At 54.6% G+C, this 19,053-nt stretch overlaps 1 protein-coding gene across 1 annotated transcript in view; it reads right to left on the bottom strand.

The window, feature by feature from the left end:
* Positions 1-2,172: 2,172 nt before the first annotated feature.
* The window catches only part of ATP6V0D1 (ATPase H+ transporting V0 subunit d1), a 76,908-nt gene continuing 60,027 nt past the window's right edge, over positions 2,173-19,053 (bottom strand). The window contains exons 3-8 of the mRNA XM_039503298.1: positions 16,039-16,217; positions 13,656-13,735; positions 8,423-8,500; positions 6,163-6,339; positions 4,804-4,881; positions 2,173-4,236 (exon numbers count right to left, since the gene is read on the bottom strand). Coding sequence (XP_039359232.1) covers positions 4,075-4,236; positions 4,804-4,881; positions 6,163-6,339; positions 8,423-8,500; positions 13,656-13,735; positions 16,039-16,217 — 754 coding nt within the window. The 3' untranslated portion in view covers positions 2,173-4,074. The remainder of the gene's footprint in view (positions 4,237-4,803; positions 4,882-6,162; positions 6,340-8,422; positions 8,501-13,655; positions 13,736-16,038; positions 16,218-19,053) is intronic.

Below are 19,053 nucleotides of genomic sequence, written 5' to 3'. Positions count from 1 at the left end.
AGGGACGTGCTGCTCCCATGACAGCGGCCCAGCCGTGACCACAAGGCAAACGCCAGCGAGCTGCTGCCCTGTGCGTGTGGGTGCAGTTCAGTGCACCTGGTGCCCATGACCCCACACTGGTCTCTGACAGCCCATCCTTCCCTGACAGGCCCTGCTCCTCCCTGGGCCACATCTCCTGATTCTCCCTCTCAGGCCAGGCCACCAGCCTATGGCATCCTGTGTGCCAGCCGCCATTACACAGCAGGAGCGGTGACCTGGGCTCATACAGCGCCTCACCCCAAAGCCCTGTGGGAAATGAGGCAAAGTGAGAGAGAAAAGGCTTCTCCCAGGCTAAGCAGGCTGTAGGCTCGCCTGGCCAAGTGCCAGCTGCACCCGTAAACGTAGGAATGGCCTGGGGTCTTCGGCCCCCGCCCCCCCACACACCCCAAAGCGGGCACCTCTGTGTCACTCTGGGCTTCAGGAGCAGCACCCTGCTGCGTTGGCTCTGGCTCTGTTCATTCTCCGCCCTGGCCCAACAGCTAGGCGGATGGAGCATCTTCCCAGCTAAGGCCTCAGGCCTGGTGGCTCAGCTCCTGAGCGGCTCGCCAGCCCGTGTTTCACCCGGCTCCACTGTTACCTTCCTGCTCGCTGCCCGCAGTGCTGATGTTAAACCAAAGCCAGACGGGCACACTGCCCATTCCACTAACCCAGTTTGGCCACGCGGTACCAAGTCCACTAACCAGGTCCTAGGGGCCCATCGCTCCACGGCCTCCACCCAGCGCTCCAGTTCCCCACGTGTGGGCGGGTGCCAGCCCAGGCACAAGCCAAACGTGAGGCGGCTGCCCTCGTGCCAGGCTGTGCCATTCTGCATCTGCCGCCGAGCTAGCAGCCGCCTGCTGCAGTGCATAGAACAGTCCCTGCCCGCCACACCCCTCAGGAGCTCTGGCAGGCAGAGCTATGTGACCCTGTGTGCACAGAGCGCTCAGCCCTGTCACGGCCACCAGCGATCACTCACCCAGCCAGAGCAGCAGCGTGCAGCCGTAGCCAGGCCTGGCCTGTTCGGGTCTAGTTCTGTGTGGTTCTTTCATAGCGTCCATGTCATATAAAGAGCAAGAGCCCCAGTGAGGGCAGGAGCCCAGCTGGGAATCTCTGGCTACGCTCAACCCTTTGAGGACCCACAGAGAAACATCTCACTGGGTGCAGGGCTGAGGACCGGAAGGGCACTGGGCAGGCACTGCGGTAGGGGAGGAAGGCTGGGGGCCCAGGAAGGGGGAGGGCACTGGCCCACAGGATCTGCCACTTGGCTTTCCTGGAGTGACCTGAATGCTCCTCGCCAGGGGACAGCAGTAGCAGCAGCCAGCCCATGCAGTGTGGGCAGCCCTGGCCCCAGGGACCCCACAGGACACGGTGCTATACCAGAGTAGAGCCAGTGAGGGGGTGATGGGCTGGCCCAGGCTGCAGGAGCTCCACCCCCAAGTGCCAGTCTCCTGCGTGGTCCCAGTGAGGCAGCCCAGCCCGTGACAAGGCCCTTACTGATGTGGGAAACCGCACCAGGGCTGCTGCGGGATTCCTGCGGTGGGACAGGCTGGTGGGAACGGCCCAGGAGGAACGTGTTTGAGAGTTAGGCCTCAGGGTGAGTCACTGAGCTATGAAATGGGGATAATCCTGCCTGCGGCCCCAGGGGTCAGATCTGTCCAAGCAGCACCAGCCCCTGCAGGTGCCATGGGGTAACAGCGGCAGCTGTTCTGCAGCCTGGCTACCTACCCTGGGATGGCTCCAAACACGAATTCAGACCCCGGGGAAGCTGGAGGCTTCGACCAAGCTCACCCCAGCCTGGGCCCACAACCAGGACTGTTCGTCAGAGAAAGCAGCTGCCTGGACTGGGTCCTGGGGAGGCACTCGCCCAGCCAGCCAGCACGAGCATGTGAGGCGGCTGCTGTCCCATACGCGCAGGCCTGCACGGCAGGGGGAGAGCTGGCCCAGGCAAGGGGTACTGGTAGCAGCACTGACCATGCCCAAGGATTGCCAGGGGCTGGGAGCTGACACGTGGCTCCAAGCCCAGTTCAAGTGAAAGGCTGCAGGCTCTGAGCCCTGGCCTTGCCCCGGCCATCTCAGCACAGGGCCGCCTGTCTCACCGCCACAGATGGGAAGGGCTCCTGGAGCTGCAGGCGAGAAACCAGTCCAGGCAGCACGGTGCTTTAGGCAGATATTTATTGTCACGGGGGAGGGGAGCCAGGACAGCAAACCATTCTGCAGTGACAGAGCAGCAAGGCCAGGGCGTCCAGCCTGCTCTTACGCGTCTCCTACACATGCACGTGGGAGCAGCACAAAGCTGTGGAGATAGAGCCGTCTAGTGCCAGCTTGGAGCAAGCCAGGCCCTGGCCAGGAACCACGACCACCCCCAGCCTGCTGAGCACCCTGCTTTGGGGACAGGGCAATTCCAGCAACCTTCAGCTGGATGCCAAGGAACCTGACTGCAGGGAGCAGCAGAGCAGAGACTGAAAAGAAGGGTGGAGCTCTGCACGGGCCAAGGGGGCTCTGAGCAGAGAGCGTGTGTGTGCGGGTGGTAGCTAAGGGCACCAGAAGTCACCCTTTCCCTCCCTCCGTGCGCAGAGCAGCAGCGACCCAAAGCCAGCAGCAGGGAAGGCAGGAGACGCTCCAAGCCCATGCTCCTCAGGTCTCCCACTCCCCCAATCTCAACTTCCATTAACGGGCTGCAAAACCCATGTCGCTGAAGGCAGGCGCGCTCTTCGAGCCAGCCCACCTGCGCAGGGCGGTTACAGGCCGAGGCCGCTACCTGCACTGCCCGCCAACACCCCAGTGTTGGTGACAGACGCCCAGCATGGGTGGGATGGGGTTTGGCAGCTTCCCAGAAAGCCCTGGCCTAGAAAGAGCAACAGGTCACTTCAATAGCCGTCTGGATCCCTTTGAATGACCATCTTACCACCTGGGCAAACAGAGCCGCCAGCCAAGCCCCTGCCCCCAGAGCCTGGGAATGAGCCTGCAGTGGTTATGGGGACACGTGCTCCTAACCGTGGGAGTGTGGTGCCTGCTCACTGCACACAGGGACATGTCACTGCAGTTTGTATAGGAAGCAGGGGGCCGCTCCCAGGTTACAGGCAGCCGGCCCGGCAGGCCAGCCAGCTCAGAGCCCCCAGGAATGGGCAGAGGCCAGGGGCTCCCAGAAGAAGAGTGGCAGCTGGTGGGCACCCGGGGGGAGCCATGGGGCTTGGACAGGCTGGCTAGCACCTGCACTCAGCAGTAGGCACGTACTGCCCCCACAGCCACTGCAGGGCCAGCCTCGCTCGCTACCTGGTCCCAGGTTGAGGGCAGATTAGCAAGAATCTTTCTGGGGCAAAGGCATTTGCTGGCCAGGTCCCCACTTCAGTGCCTGGTCTGCCTCAGCACCAGCAGGGCCATGGGGGGCACGTGCCGCCTGGTGACGGGGGGAAGGACACAGCCACCGCGTGCTGCTCAGAGCCCTGCAATAGCCAGCAGGAACCTCTGCTTCCGCCTCAGCTCTTGGGACAAGGGCGGCTCGGCTTTCTGCCCTCGCAGGAGTCAGACACAAGATGATGCAGGAATTAAACAGCAGCATCCGCTACACTAAGGGTGGCAAGAGAGACACTCACATGAAGCTTCTGGGGACAATACTTCCTGGAGCTAGACAGTTCGGATCTCAGCCTTGGTACAGGGACATTTCAACTCAGGCAACACATATCTAACGAGTCACTCAAGAGCAAGGAGTTACTGGCTGAGAGATGCCAGTTCCCTCAGAGATCAGCACTGGCTCGCTCGGTGAAGCGCACACAGCTGATCAGTACAGTGACACAGGTACAATTATAATACGTGGACTGGAGCCCTCGTGCTCCATAGCTGCACCGGCCCCGCGCCTGTCCCAGGCCCCGCTGGCCCCTCACAGCGCACAGAACTCACACAAACAACGGCAGCTCCGGAACAGACTGGCCAGTTTCCATCCGAGCCCGTTCCAGAGAGGAGCCGCCCCCGGAGCGAGGACTAGTGATGATTCGGAATGTACTGGGGGGGAAGGGCAGTTCCACGGGGCTCCACCGGCAGCAGGAGGGCCGAGGACGGTTAGAAGATGGGGATGTAGTTGTCGATCTTGGCGCGGTGCCGCTGGGCGATGCACTCGGCAATCCACACGATGTTGCGACACTCCTGCTCCTTCAGCTTGACGAAGGCGTAGAAAACCCCGAAGTGGAACTGGTTGAGGAAAGCCAGCTTGTTCAGCTTCACCTTCGAGAGCAAAGAGCAGGGGTCACTGCCTGCAGCACTGCCCCTCCCAGCAGCAGGCCACACCCCCCCCAGAGACCCCATTCCCAGCCCCACAGCAAAGCAGCCCAGCGCTCCAGAGAACAGGGCTCCTGGGATGAATGGCCCCAGCTGGAGTGGAGCTCCTGTTGCACCCAGCAGTGCAGGCTCAGTGCCTGTGCAGAGTCCATAGGAGAAGCCTATCCTTGAGCACCAGCTGCCATTGCTGCCAGGGCAGGAGAGTGGCGTGGAGGAGGAGAGCAGGGACATACCCACCAGGTTTGGGTTGCCACTGTCTTTCTGGGGAAGCCCCAAGAGCCCTTTGCAAGCTCATTGTTGCTCCCTAGGTTCCACGGTGAATCACCTGGCAGGGAGCTAGGGGCTGGAAAGAAAAGCAGGGGCAGGTGGCAGGGCACAGAACGTCTGAGCCAGTCGCCCCCCCACACCGTGTGACTGCGACTCTGCTGCCAGACATCCCTTTGCAGCTGCTCTGGAGACTTCCGCTGAGCACTGCAGCAGATCCTACGGCTCAGCAGAGGGTCCTTCCCTCACCTCATGCTCGAAAAAACGGTCCTCCAGGGTTTTGTCTCCAGGGTTGCTGCCGGCTCCTTCAAACAGCAGTTTGTATTCCTACGGCAAGAGGAAGGGGTCAAGGAACGCATCAAAGCAAGAACCCGGCACAGCATCAGCATCGTCCCTCCCAGTCCTGCTCTAGCAGCACGCTCCCTGCAGAGTGCTTATACATCACCCAGCCCCCATTGCTGGGGGGGTGCAGCCCTCTTTCCCACCCTGCAGAGAGCTAAGTGCCAGCTCCAGACAGAAACCCTTTCACCCTGGGCAAGTTCTCACAGCAGCCTGCACCACAGACAGCAAGAAATGACCGTCAGAAGTGAAGCAGACTCTTGTCCCTCCGCCAGGCTGGCAGCAGCAGGGCATTGGGCTGGCTCCCGGAGGAAGGCCAGGATTCACCGCAGCAAGCACTGATGATTTACTACCCACTTACATTATTTGGAAATAGGGCACTTAATCTGGAGTGAGCATCCACACAGGCTTGCACTGAAACTACAGGCGTCAATGACAGCAGATTTGGGGCCTGGTTTGTGTGTAGACAAGTGCAAATATGAAACTGATTTCATTGCTCTGGTGCCAACAGGAATTAACTCAGGATCATTCTCTGGCCTGTGTTATGCAGGAGGTCACATGAGCTGAACCCAGTGGTCCCTTCTGGCCTTGGAGTCTATGAATAAACCAGGGCTACTCTGTGTGGACACTCGCTGGTTTAAACCTGGCTCCTGGAGCGTTACAGGTGCAAGTTAACCCATGCAGATCAGGGCACCGTTCGTTAAACCAGTGCAGTGTGTGTTGAGACAAGGCCTTGGTTACAGATTCCTGCCGGGGGGTGCATCATTCTAGATGAGACGGGTCTCCATCCTCAGGCTCCCAACAGGTTTCGTGCCATTTGAACAGGTCCCCGGCAGGTTTCCAGGCACTCGCCAAACAGCATGCTAACGCTAGGGTCCAGTCATAAGGCGGGGGGTCCCTTCAGCCACCACCTCCCCGAGTGCCCCCCTGTTGCTCCGTGACCCCAGCCTGGATGGAGACATGGGGACTCAGAACTGGGTCTCAATGCCCCTGTGCAGCAGATGACTCAGGTTCTTCAGCAGAGGAAAAAAAAGGAGTAAACAGCACCTTGTATCCCACCTGCAACCAGCACGGCACCGAGTGACGCCGGAGGGAGCCCGGTCCAGCCCTCTCTCAGCCAAAGGAAGCGTTGCTGAGCCCCTGCCAGACAAATCCTGAAATGCACCAGGGTATCCGCCCCCACCCCCTTTCTCCGTGCATGTTGTGCCACAAACTCGCTGATCAATGCGTGGAGAGCAGTGGCTCCTGGGACCCCCCGAGGGTACTTACAGGGTAGTAGTCAGCTACTGTTTTGACTTGCTCGTAATCATCTGCTCTGGCTAGCTGGGCCAGGCCCTCAGGATAGAGCTTCCCGCAGTGCGGGAACAGCTTAGCTCGGTCCTCTTTGGAGAGCTCCGTGCCAAACGAGTTAATGGTGATGATGAAGGCTCTCCTGTCCGCTTCAAACTAAGAGAAAGACAAGCGGCATTAGGCAGTGCTGTGCCCGTCCCCCTTGGGAAAAGCACAAACCCTCCGCCGGGAGTTGGCAAATGCAGGGCTCAAGCTGCAGGCCGATGAATGGAGCAAGGCCAGGCCAGTGATAAAGAGCAAATCCAGCTTCGTTAGGGCACGTGAGAGCCCTGGAGGCACAAACCAGTCACAGTTCTGCCACTCTCAGCAGGGCCAGGCTACACAGCCTGTGGCACAAGCCTGGCACATGTGGCCAGAGCCCCCCAGCCAGCTGCTGTTTGTGGGGCACAATGCCAGGTGGCAGAGGGAGTCACCATTCCTACTGAGCAGCCTGGCTTCAGAGCCAGGCTGAGGAGTGCTCAGGAACTGGGAGCGATGGCCTGAAAACCTGGGGACCACGTCTCGACTAATCAGTTTGGTCTCTGTGCTAGCAAATCAACTGCTTGTCCCACCTACTGCACTCGGGCGCTCGCGTGCCGCACGCAGTCACTGCCCCAGGGTCGATTTTCTAAGGCCAGGCACAGATTTGTGTAGCCTGTCTGCAGAATCGCTGTTCAGATGCTGGCTCCTCGGCATGCAATAATCACAGGGAACAAGGCTGAACTGCTGGAGACAGCCTCGCAAGAGGCGCAGCGTTGCACTCCATTGCCAGGAGTTCACAACAGAGAAAAGGTGTGTGAAAGCTCTGGCCACAGGTGGTGTGATAAATGAAGGGGGTGGGGGGAGCCAGCCAGTTAGCTATAAAGTCCCTCTTGGTGGCTGTTCTCTGCTTGCTTTACCTGTAAAGGGTTAAAAAGTCCCCCAGGTAAAGGAAAGGGAGTGGGCACCTGACCAGAAGAACCAATGGCAAGGCTAGAACTTTTTAAAATGGGGAAAAACCTTCCCCTTTGTATCTGTTGCTGTTCTCCGGGAAAGAGGGGAACAGGGAACGGTTATGCTATGAGAAGCGTTAAGCCAGGTATGATCATAGAGCATCAGCTCATACCTAGAATGACGTATTTGGAACCCCCAGAGGTGTAAGTAGATCAGAAATGTTTAGAAAGACGCAATTAGGTTTATTTCTGTTTATTTCTATTGGCTGGTGGACTCCTCCGTGCTAACCCCAGACGCTTTTGTTTGCTTGTAACCTTTAAGCTGAACCCAAAGGAAGCTATTTTGGGTGCTTAATTTTTGGAATTGCTCTTTTAAAATCTAGCAAAAGCCTAAGTTCCAGATGTATTTTCTTAAATTTTATTAAAAACCAAAAAAAGAACTTTTTTTTTTTTTTTTTAAAAACAGGATTGAATTGTTGGTGTCCTAAGAGGTTTGTGCATATTGTTTAAATAGCTGGGGGCAAAAGCTAATTGTGTGTGTGTGTGTGTGCGCGCACGTACACACCCACAGGAAGGAATTCCCAAGTGCACCTTCCTGGGTTCCAAGGGGTTTGCATTTGGGTGGTGGCAGCATCTACCCAGCCAAGGTCAGAGAAAAGCTGCAACCTTGGGAGTTTAATACAAGCCTGGAGTGGCCAGTATTAATTTTTAGAATCCCTGCGGGCCCCCACCTTCTGCACTTGAAGTGCCAGAGTGGGGAATCAGCCTTGACAAGAGGTTTCCACCAGTCCCTTTGACTGAGGGGCAGAGTGCGCCCAAGGACAGGTATGCGCCTGGCCACTTGAGCAGAGACCCGTGGAAGGGATACTCATGGGCTTGGCTGCCAGGAATGGGGAGAGCCACATCCCACCCTCTGCCCTTCCGGCTGCTTCATAACTTGCTCTGTCCCCGGGCTCCTCTCCAAGTCAAAATGCACCACCTCCCAGGCCTTTCGCATTTCTGGCAGAGGGCAAAGTGGGAAGGTGTTTGTGGAGCCTGCTGCGATGACATCACCCGCTTCCCAGCGCTAGCAACAGCTTCTCCTGGCTCCCCAGCCAAGCAAGCGAGCCACATGCACCGAAGTGCAAAGGAATTTTAGAAACCAATGTCTCTGTGTTCGATCAGCAGCTCTGAGCTGCTCTGGCTGGAGCGCACTGAGCAGCGCACACTGTGATTACTGTTACATTATACCGTGCAGAATGTGCAGGGGTGTCCCGTCTGCAGCCTACCTCCAGGATTGGACACATGGCGTCTGCAGTTGTACCGCCCAGGATGCTGCAGAACTTGTAGAAGGCTTCCAGGTATGCCTGAGGAGAAAGCCAAGCAGATGAGAGGACCAGTGACACTTATCTACAGCCCACATGATCCCCAAGCATTTCCGAACGTGTCAAAAGGCCTCAAGACATGAGCCCAGTAGGACCTCTGCATCATGGCACGCGTCTCCTGTCACTACTGCTCATCTGGTACATCCCCATGAAGCTCCACCCACTCCAATCACCATGCTTCCATGGAAGTGGAGGGAGGCCAAAGAGGAGAGAGGCTGCAGGTGGATTTCAGAAGTGGGTAGGCAGCCTGGCCCTCACTGTGAATACATCTATGGCTCCTCTAATTGGTCCCTTGTCTTCCAGTCTATAAATCAAACAAATGGGCAGTGAGGCAGGGTATGCTGGAGTTCCTCGTGTGGGTGACTCTCTCTGGTCTAGCCAGTAACAGCACTTCCAGCTCAGAAGGCACTTCCTGCTGAAGGCCCTGTGCCCACCACCTTACCTCCCATGGGGCAGGCTGTCTGATAAGGTACAAGAGATGCAAAGCTACGGTGACTTTGCACTCTATGATTTTATGAAAATATGCTAATGTAACTGGAATATGCTTCATGCAAAAGGTCTCTTGTAAGGTATCATTACAAAGCTGATAATCTACTGAGTGATCATCCTATTTGTATCAATGTACCACTCTTGTATCTGAAACTAGAAATATGAAATATAACTGAGGGCCTATTGTAATTATTCCGTCAGCCAGGACAATTGACTGCAGATGGCTCTGTTTTACTTGTGAGTCTTCCTGTAGACATGTGTGCTGGCAAGTGGGCAATGAAGTCTTATCATGTCACCTGAACTGGAATCCATCTTTAACCTGGTGTTTTTCCATTGAGAAGGGGGTGGGTGGGAACCCAGCGAGGGACGAAGGATTCCCGCCTTATGCAAAAGATCTATAAAGGGGTGGAACAGAACGAAGAGGGGCAGCCATCATGAGGAATCCCCTAGCTACCAGCTGAGCTGGAACAAGGGCTGTACCGGGGAAAGGACCGTGTCCAGACTAGGAAGGCGTCCAGTCTGTGAAAGAAACTTATTAAAACATCTCTCAGAGTGAGATGTTATCTGTACTCAATTGTATTACTGTATTAGGCTTAAATTTGCCCGTTTTATGTTGCTTCATTTCACTTGGCAATTCACTTTATTCTGTCTGTTACTACTTAAAACCACTTAAATCCTACTTTCTGTATTTAATAAAATCACTTTTTCCTTATTAACCCAGAGTCTGTATTAATACCTGGAGGGGGGGGGGGGAACAGCTGTGCATCTCTCTCTATCAGTGTTATAGAGGGCGAACAATTCATGAGTTTACCCTGCATCAGCTTTATACAGGGCAAAATGGATTTATTTGGGTTTAGACCCCATTGGGTGTTGGGCATTTAAGTGTTAAAAGCCAAGAACACTTCTGTAAGCCGCTTTCTGTCAAGCCTACAGCTGTTAGGGGACGTGATTCAGAGCCTGGGTCTGTGCTGGAGCAGACGGGCGTGCCTGGCTCAGCAAGACAGGGTGCTGGGGTCCCGAGAGCTGGCAGGGAAAGCAGGGGCAGAGGTAGTCTTGGCACACCAGGTGGCAGCTCCTGGGGGGGGTTCTGTAATCTAACCCGCCACAGCCACACCTACCCTAGGACTGCAACACCAACCACCTGCAGGACTAGTGATGTAAACTGCTGGACTGTCTCATTCAGCTCCACTGTGCTACACAGGGTCACTACTAAGAAGTCCCCATTGAGGGCCTGATGACCACAGGAAAACCAAAGGAACCACAGTCTCATTGTTGTAGCTGAGAATCACTCCGGCCTGGTCTATGCGCAGACTGTAGACTCATTTGTTCTGTGAAGTGCCATCTATGTTTGGGTAGCTAACAGAAAATGCAAGACACCCTCAACCCACCCTTTCTATCAAGACAAGCTCCCTGCACCCCTCTTCCCCAGGGAGCGCGGGGGGGGGGGTGTCATTGTGGAATGCCAGCTGGAGAGATTAAAGTGCCTCTGGGGTCAGACACATGCTGAGATACCAGGCTGTCGCTTCAGACTCCAGTGAGAGACCAGAGAAGTGCCGTTAAGTGAAACTCTTCCTAGGAAGATGCTGTCTCACAGCGAGTCACCTCGCTGCACATTCACAACTGGAACATGCCAGGAAACCTCAGTGGGGAGGGAGCGAGAAAGGTACACCAGCGGGAGGCAGTGGGGAGTGCTGCTCTGGGCAAAGGTGTTCCTCATTTCCAAACGGGCTTTCAACCGGGAAAGCAAGAATGTGACGTGCCCCAGGACGGGGTGCTCTCGCTTGGGCCCCAGGGTGACAGCATCTGCCCAACACTCATTGCCTTCAGCTCTGCCTTTCACCACTCTCGGGCCAGAACTGCCACTGCAGCCCCAGATCTCTCCCAGAGCTTCCTGACCAGCTCCCTGAGAGCTCTTGCTCCCCGCGCCACGTTTGACCTCAGCCTGGAAGCAAATCTGGGGAGAAAAGTTGAGGAAAATCCTTCCTGCTATTGAGTTATACAAGCCAGACAAACTTGCAGCATTTTAGAGTTTTCTGCTAGCCAGTGCACAGAGCTACTGGGGAACCCCCACCCTCCCCACGCTAAGGGGCCCAGAGCGAGCAGCCAGCCCCTCGGGAGGGTTATTGACAAATACCCTAGGGTCTAAAGGGGCTCCGGCCTGTCGTGCACTGCACATGCCGCTAGAGACGGTCCCTGTGCTGAGGAGTATTGTACCTCCAGCGACCAGAGGTAAGAACACAGGCAATGTCTGCAAAATCAGCAGTGTCCTATAAAGGAATTAAATACAAATCAAACACCATCTTAAAAAAAAAAGCACCGTACAGGAGCTGGGAATTATTTGTCAAAAACAAATCGAGAACAGTTTCTATACAAATGCAAGGAGTTTAAAAGCAAAACTAGGAGCTGTAGAATGTTTGGCAGTTGACCGAGGTCCTTTTGATCACAGGCATCAGCCACTGTTTCAGAGAACTGAAGGGAGGCAAACATGCCCATATTTAAGCAGTTCATGGGGTGACCTGCGGAATTATACCCCTACGTGCCTCGTGTACCTGAGGGACTGAACTGATATCGTCACGGGGCGAGACACAAAGTATTGTCACGGATCAAAACCTGCCTAGGAGACAGAAAGCAATGAGCAGGGTTGAACGGCAAACAGCAGGGCCTCAAGACACTGTCCTAGGTCCCATGTTGTTTAATGTATTTATTAAACATCTGGAAAGGGAGTGTGCAGCAAGGAACCTCAGAGACAACTAAAACCCAGGAGACTGGGCAACACATAACAATGTTGCTATGGGCAGCTCACCAGAGACCTCTGCTCCATGTGCAGCTGTGGTCAGAAAAGCGAAAGCTGTTTGGATACATAAGCCCAGGATGGAGAACACCACAGAACATTCTAGCACCTTTATATCAACTACTGGAGCAGCCTCATCTGGATACTGTGCACAGTACTGGCCACTGCGTCACACAGAATCATAGAATCTCAGGGTTGGAAGGGACCTCAGGAGGTATCTAGTCCCACCCCCTGCTCAAAGCAGGACCAATCCCCAACTAAATCATCCCAGCCAGAGCTTTGTCAAGCCTGACCTTAAAAACCTCCAAGGAAGGAGATTCCACCACCTCCCTAGGGAACCCATTCCAGTGCTTCACCACCCTCCTAGTGAAATAGTGGTTCCTAATATCCAACCTAAACCAGTTCCCTCAGCCTCTCCTCATAAGTCATGTGCCCCAGCCCCCTAATCATTTTCATTCCCGTCCGCAGGACTCTCTCCAATTTGTCCACATCACTTCTGTAGTGAGGGGCCCAAAACTGGATGCAATACTCCAGATGTGGCCGCACCAGTGCCGAATAGAGGGGAATGATCACGTCCCTCAATCTGCTGGCAATGCCCCTACTCATACAGCCCAAAATGCCGTTAGCCTTCTTGGCAACAAGGGCACATCGTTGACTCATATCCAGCTTCTCGTCCACTGTAACCCCAGGTCCTTTTCTGCAGAACCAGAGGGGTTTAGAAAAGAGCACTGAGAAGGACCAGAGTACATGCAGGGATATGTGTTTTGTTTTTACACAAATACACTGTCCCAAGCTGTTTGCACATGCCAGGCATATACACACACACACACACACGTGCTGCATGCAAGAGACCACACTCAGCTTAGCACGTTTTCCCCTAACTAGCCTCCATGCTGAAACTGACCTTCACTATCACCCATCAGAAGCAGAGGTCACACCCCAGCTGTTGGCTAGTTCCGATTATGAAAACAAGGAAGACAGATATAATCTGTATCCCGCCCTTTACCAGACACTCAAGATGGAGTGATAGCCTCATGGCAGCACTGGCTGTGACAAGCACAGGAGTTGGTTTTCATATTAATGGGAAGTTCCTGAGAGTGCTGGCTAGAACTAGACCGTACTGGTAGGAGCTGCAGTTAGCTCTGTACACATGCCGTCTCCTTATTCCTCTATGCCGCTGCATTGCTGGGGTATCCATTGTTCCAGCAGCTCGGCTGAGGCGCTAAAGCCTTTCCCCAAGCAAACCTTCACTTTTTAAAAAAGCACGTTACTGGTCCATGATCTCGGAGCCAGGCCCGAGGGAGCAGTCTTCATGTTACATGGATTCTGTGGCCACCTCTGTCAGCCAAGGAGCAGCCCTCCGCCAGAGCCTGCACAACTCATGCAAGGTTATTCAGAGATGCAAGGTCAAAGGGTACTTTAAGGACACCCTCGCTGCCAGTCGGCTGACACCGCAGCAGAGATTGGAAGCAGCTGGCACTAGCAAGCTGGATATAATAGCACTGTGCGAACCAACCTCCAGACCCCCCAGCCCGGCACACTGCTTCATTCCATCCTGGACACAGACCCTGTTCTCGGCCACGTTTTAGCTGCATTATTGCTCCCGGGGGGAGCTGCTTCTAGCTGGCTTTACGACATACAGCGAACATACTAACCACTCTCTTTACCCAGCCTGGAAAAGCTGTCTTTGGAAACAGCCAGCTAGGACAGCGCTCCATGAGCGCTCCCCCTGCTCAGCTCCCTCCACAGCAGAACGACCAGCAATGCCCCACCCCCTCACAGCACGAGTCACTGATGTTTGTTACTCCAGGAAGCTGTTTCATTAGCTCCTTCCCTCCCCGCGAGGGCCACACTTACCTTATACAGCGTGTTTCGGATGATTTCGATGTTCATTTCATCGAGGTCCTGCTCGGATATGCAATCCTGGAAGAAGGCAGCTGAAACACACACAGAAAGCCATGAGCAAAATTGCAGCGTGCTCCTGCTGCTCCGAGTTGCAGACTGTGCTCCCCAGAGAGGGACTGGAGTGTAAGACCTTTTGCAAGCAGGAGGCCAGGTTTCCAAAGGCACAGCCCCCAGCACGACCCTTACGGCTGGATGTTCAAAAGTGCTCGGATTGGGAGCTGAGCTCGGAATAATCAGGCCTGTATTCTGGTGCCTAGATGGGAGCCGAACTCTTCTGAAAAAGACTGGCTGTGCCTTTTCTAGTCCCCGGGAGTTATGGTGCCGCAAAGCCGGGGAACCACCAGGCCTCCCACAGAGCTCTGCAGGAAGGGGCAGTGTCTTACCAGTAGTTTTATGGTGGTGACACTAGTGCCATTTAGAAATTGAATTTCCTAGGGTGCCTTGAGCTGCAAGGCTATTAGGTCCCAGACTCGGGCGCATGTCAGACTGCAGCAGTTGCAGTTAGCATGCTTGTTTGTTAGGCAGCACTTCGCTATTCCCCAGGACCGGGCCAGCACCAGCCACGGTGGTGAACAAATGCTGAAGTAGACAAAAAGAAGGCAAATGCAATCAAATGGAGGAAGAGGGAAGTCCATATGCCTGTAACGGTGATGGGACGTTCACGGGGGCAGAGGATATTAAGCTTTTAGGAAGGTAAAGAGCTGGATTAAAGACTCTGACCTACAGGAATGTTCTACACCGCCTTGTTTCTCAGTAAGAGATCGTCATTTTCATTCAATATAAACCCTGGACACTTAGAGCCTAGAGACGGACACACTGCACAGCTGGTCAGACTTTTTTAAACAATGCATTTCAGCTTTGGGAATTTGCCATCCTGTGAGACAGGCCACCACTTCCCACGTACTAGAGTTTGCAGTACCTTCCGTTACACTTGTGGTTGCTATTTGCGTTAAGGGCCCTGGTGTTTATTCCGCTCCCATCTTGCTGCCCCTTTTATGCTAGGGTTCACTTTCTGTTTTCCCACGCTCATGTTCAGGGAACGTATGTCAACGCTTTGGCTTTGCTGCAAGGGATCCTTCCCTAGCGGAACACACAATACATGGGAGCAAGAGCTCTCGCTATTGGTTCAGTTTTTGACCAATTTCTTGGCTCCTTGTCTAATGAGTCATTTTCCCATCAACTATTTCTCTGCCTCATCGTCCCAGGTTGTGTTTATGGGAAGCACTTTCTTTCCCAGCTATGAAAATCTAGGCTGCTACCAACTGTACCACCAGGACTCAGTCTGTTGGGGAATTGCATCCTTTCTGGAGCAGCTAGAAGAACTGCTCGTGAATCATCCCATCAATTATGTTCCTTTAACTCAGTTTGCCAACACTAGCCCAGGAGGCCTGTGTCTCCAGACAGCCACTGTGCACAATGGAAGCATTCGCTCATCTGCTCCCAGACTGCTCCACCGCTGGCTTTAGGCCTGTCTCTTGCTGTACCCGGGATGTTTAAGTACCACTGGGATAATGAGTTTCAAGTACTTGTTTCACAGTGGGACGTAGACAAGTCTGGCTCTGCAGACCACAGCAATTACCAACATTTAACAAAATTAGTGGCATCTCCCACTTGGAGAGTTACTTTTCCCCCTCTACTGTTATGTCTCATTGCTGGTGAGAGAAGGCTTTGCTGACCATTCTTTCAACATAACAGTAACACTTCTGCTAGTTTCTACAGATCGGTATAAGGTAAGCCAGTTTTCCAACCGGAACTCCTGGTTTACAGCACTCATGGTTTATGGAGTGACTGCTTGTATTTACTGCCTGCATCAGTACAAGTAAAGGCAGAGAGGAATGCAAGTGGGAGCTATCGGGAACGATGCCCATAGAAAACTGGCCAGTGTACCAACCAAACTGCTCAGTGTTCCAATGGGAATAGTAAATCTGTGCTACCAACTTGCTAAATTAAGTAAAATTACCTCACTCCCTCAGAGGGCCTTCAGATTATTTGCTAAACTGCCCTGCATTACCTGTGTGTCAGTCAAGACAATAGCGTTAAAAGAAAATTACATTTAACACACTTTAACTTTCTACCTTCAGGTTTCTGCATAAGACCATGTGTAGAGCAGCTGATGGGGAACTAAGGGGGTCGCTACACGGATCATTGAGTTGTAGATGCACAAGATAGTCCAGGTAAGACATACAAGGCAGTAAAACCCACCATGCCTGTCTCGGTGGTTAGACAGTTCTGTAGTCCCGGATTCAGAAACACGGGTTTGTGCCCGTCCTAGTGCATGAATGGGCAGCCCGGTTCCAAGCCCAGCTGAAAGGCACTTTGAATAAACACTGCTCACCCAGGGGCGTATCCACCAGGATTGCGTTGTAGAGCTCTGCAGGGGTCTGAGCAATATTCACAGCTTCCATTTGCTCAAAGCTTCCTAGCGGATGGCACTTGGGCACCAGCTCCGCGATGGAGCGCTGGTGCAACGTCCCGGTGATCAGCAGGATGACGTTATCGATCATGTAGCTGTAACTAGGAGGAACAGGAGAGGGGAAGCGTGTTACTGATACGGACATCAGGGCAGTAAGGTGGGTGCACATGTTGGCTCACAGAAGATACCACACCCTCTGGAACCAGTCAATGCTGCCTCTTCAGTCAACCTGCAGGCTCTGGAGGAAGTTACCAGGTGTACCCAGGAATCAGAGGAGCCTCCTTTCCAACACTAACAGGTCTACCAGCCTGGAGGGGGAGGAACCAAGCTTACTCCCAACTTTAGATCATTCCAGCTAGACCCCAGCCATCCACACCTCTCTTCCCGCCACTCCCCTCCCTCTCCCAAGCCACTGGGACCCCCTCATGTCACTCCTCCTTTTGTGGCTGTACAAAGCATTGCCTCAGCAAGGCCAGCAGGAGCCAGGGAAACTGATGGGGATGAGGATGACAGGTCTTCATCCCTCTGGCTGTGTTCAGCTGCTGCATCTGGGGAAGCACCGTGCAGCAGCAGCACAGGTGCCGTTGTACAGATGCAGTGGGGAGAATGCAGCTCTCCTGCAGCCCTGTGCCAAGCCTGGCCCCTGTATCTTGTGGCTACTCACTTGGGAGCACATACTGGCTGCCCAGCATAAGAGGTAAACTGCATGTTATTAATCCCCATCACCTTGCAGCCTTTAACTCCAGGCTGGAGGTTTCCAGAAGCCCTGAATCGATGGGTTTGGTGGAGAAATCACTGGGTGAGGGTCTATGGCTGCGTTATTACAGGGGCTCAGATTAAGGGCTCTTCTGTCTTCAACCCATGAATCGTTTATACTGCAGCAGAGGCTACAGGCCACACCCCGACAGGGGCTGCCTTGTGCTACGGACTGGGCACAAGCCCTGACCACAGAGATTCTAGCTTGAAAGACAGGCCAGGCCGGAAAGGCGGAAGCTGCAGCAATCAGGAAGCAAGGTCAGGGCTTCGACAGAAGCTTTGACATCCTAGACCAGTGGTTCTCACACTTGTGTCCTGGTGACCCCTAGCACACAGCAAGCCTCTGAGGGTGACCTCCCTTATACATTAAACACACTTGTTTGTATATTTAACACCAGTGTAAATACTGGCGGCAAGGAGGGTTTGGGGTGGAGGCTGACAGCTCGCAACCCCCCATGTAATAACCTCGCGACCCCCTGAGGGGGTCCCAACCCCCAGTTTGAGACCCCCGGCCTAGCCAGAAGGAGACGTGTGAGATTTAGACACTGCCTGGATGCTGGGCTAGCGGGCAGGCAAAGGCGCGAATGTGGGTTGGTTCTGCCCAGCATGACAGAGGCAGGGAGGGGGAAGGGCTTTGGGGAAGATCGGCAGCTCAGCTGTGGCCATGTTGCATTTCAGCTGAGAGCTGGAAATACACAAGGGGGTCAGGGAGACAGGCTGAAATTTCAGTTTGAGGGAGACAAGTGCAAAGCAGAGGCCGACAGAGACGGCAGGAGTCTCGGAGACGCCCAGGGAGCGTAAGGGAGATGAGGAGGGTGCCCAGCACGGTGCCCTGAGGGACCTCAGCGAGCGGGGAGGACGACGAGGTCCCAAAGAAGCAATCTGCGGGGTAGGAGGAGAACAGGGAGAGGATGGAGCCAAAGGCCAAGGGATCACAAGCCTGGGATGGGCATGGTGGACAGTCTCCAAGAAAGCTGGTAGGCCCAGGAGACGGCGTACAAGGATTTGAGCAGAAAGAGGCCATCCGAGCTGTTCTGGGGGAGCAGAGAGGGCAGAAGGCGGACGGGAGTGGGGCTAGAATGGAACTGCTGAGCGCGGCACGCTGAGCGAAGTGAAGGGCAATGGAGGCCCAGCCTGGCAGGGAGCAGGGCTCCAGGCTGTTCTCTGGATGGCCGGAGGGTAAGTTATTGAGGGGAAGGGACTGGAGGAGGGCGAGAAGGGGAGGGCAGAAATGGGGTTTGAGGAACCAAGCAGGAAGGAAGTGGCCTGGCTCTGCTCAAGCCCTTAGTTCAGCCTGGCTAGTAGGAGCTGGGTGAGTTTTTCAAGCCCCGCTGAAGCTGGGGGCAAGCACTATACCACCTGGGGTGGGTACCTGCCCCTCCAATTGCCCTCCACGTCCCCACATGCCTCTGCCTTTGCCTTCCCCTTATGACAAAGGGCTTTGCGGGGCTCTCAGTCTCTGTTCAGATTTGGCTCACTGCACCAAGACTACACATTGGCACAACTGCATGACGTTGTTAGCAGTCTCCCAGCTTAAAGGCAACCCCTGGCCTGCCTCCATAGCCCCCTCCCCACTGTGGAGATTAGAACATGGTCTCAGCCACCTAAAGGGAAGCCCCATGCCCCCCCCCTTGTCTGTGACAGAAGAGACGCAGACACAGCTGTAACAGGAGTGTGATTAGCACTGGATGAGCGGCCACAAGCCATCAAGATGCACCTCAGTGAAACACTCAGACCAAGCCCTGGCTGAAGCATGCACTGCTAGGATCAGCCCATGCTTGAAGGTACCAGTTTCCAGGCTATACTGTCTGCTTACAAACAAAAGCAACTTAAGACAAGATTTCACGCCATGATTCTCAGGAAAATCCTGAAAGGTCGTCATGTGCCCATCTGCAACGCCCCTACTCTGCAAAGGCTGCCTTGGCTGCATTAGGGCATCGCCTACACACAGCAAGGCAAAGCACGCTGGACCTCGCAGAGGGCACACAAGGCAAAAGATCCATTCAGTCAGAGGTCTCCTGAGCGTAACCTGCAACTAGGAACAGGCAGGGGAGAGGAGGAGAGAGCACTCGGCTATTGCCAGCGCAAGCACCTACCAATTACACGCAGAACAGCTCTTTACCTGCCCTAGCTCACCTCAGGCCCTGCTGTCAGCATGACACGGGCAGCCTGCAAGGAGTT

Source organism: Mauremys reevesii, linkage group 16, assembly GCF_016161935.1.
Source record: "Mauremys reevesii isolate NIE-2019 linkage group 16, ASM1616193v1, whole genome shotgun sequence".
NCBI classification, from domain to species: domain Eukaryota; kingdom Metazoa; phylum Chordata; order Testudines; family Geoemydidae; genus Mauremys; species Mauremys reevesii.
This window is presented reverse-complemented; position numbering and strand designations above follow the sequence as displayed.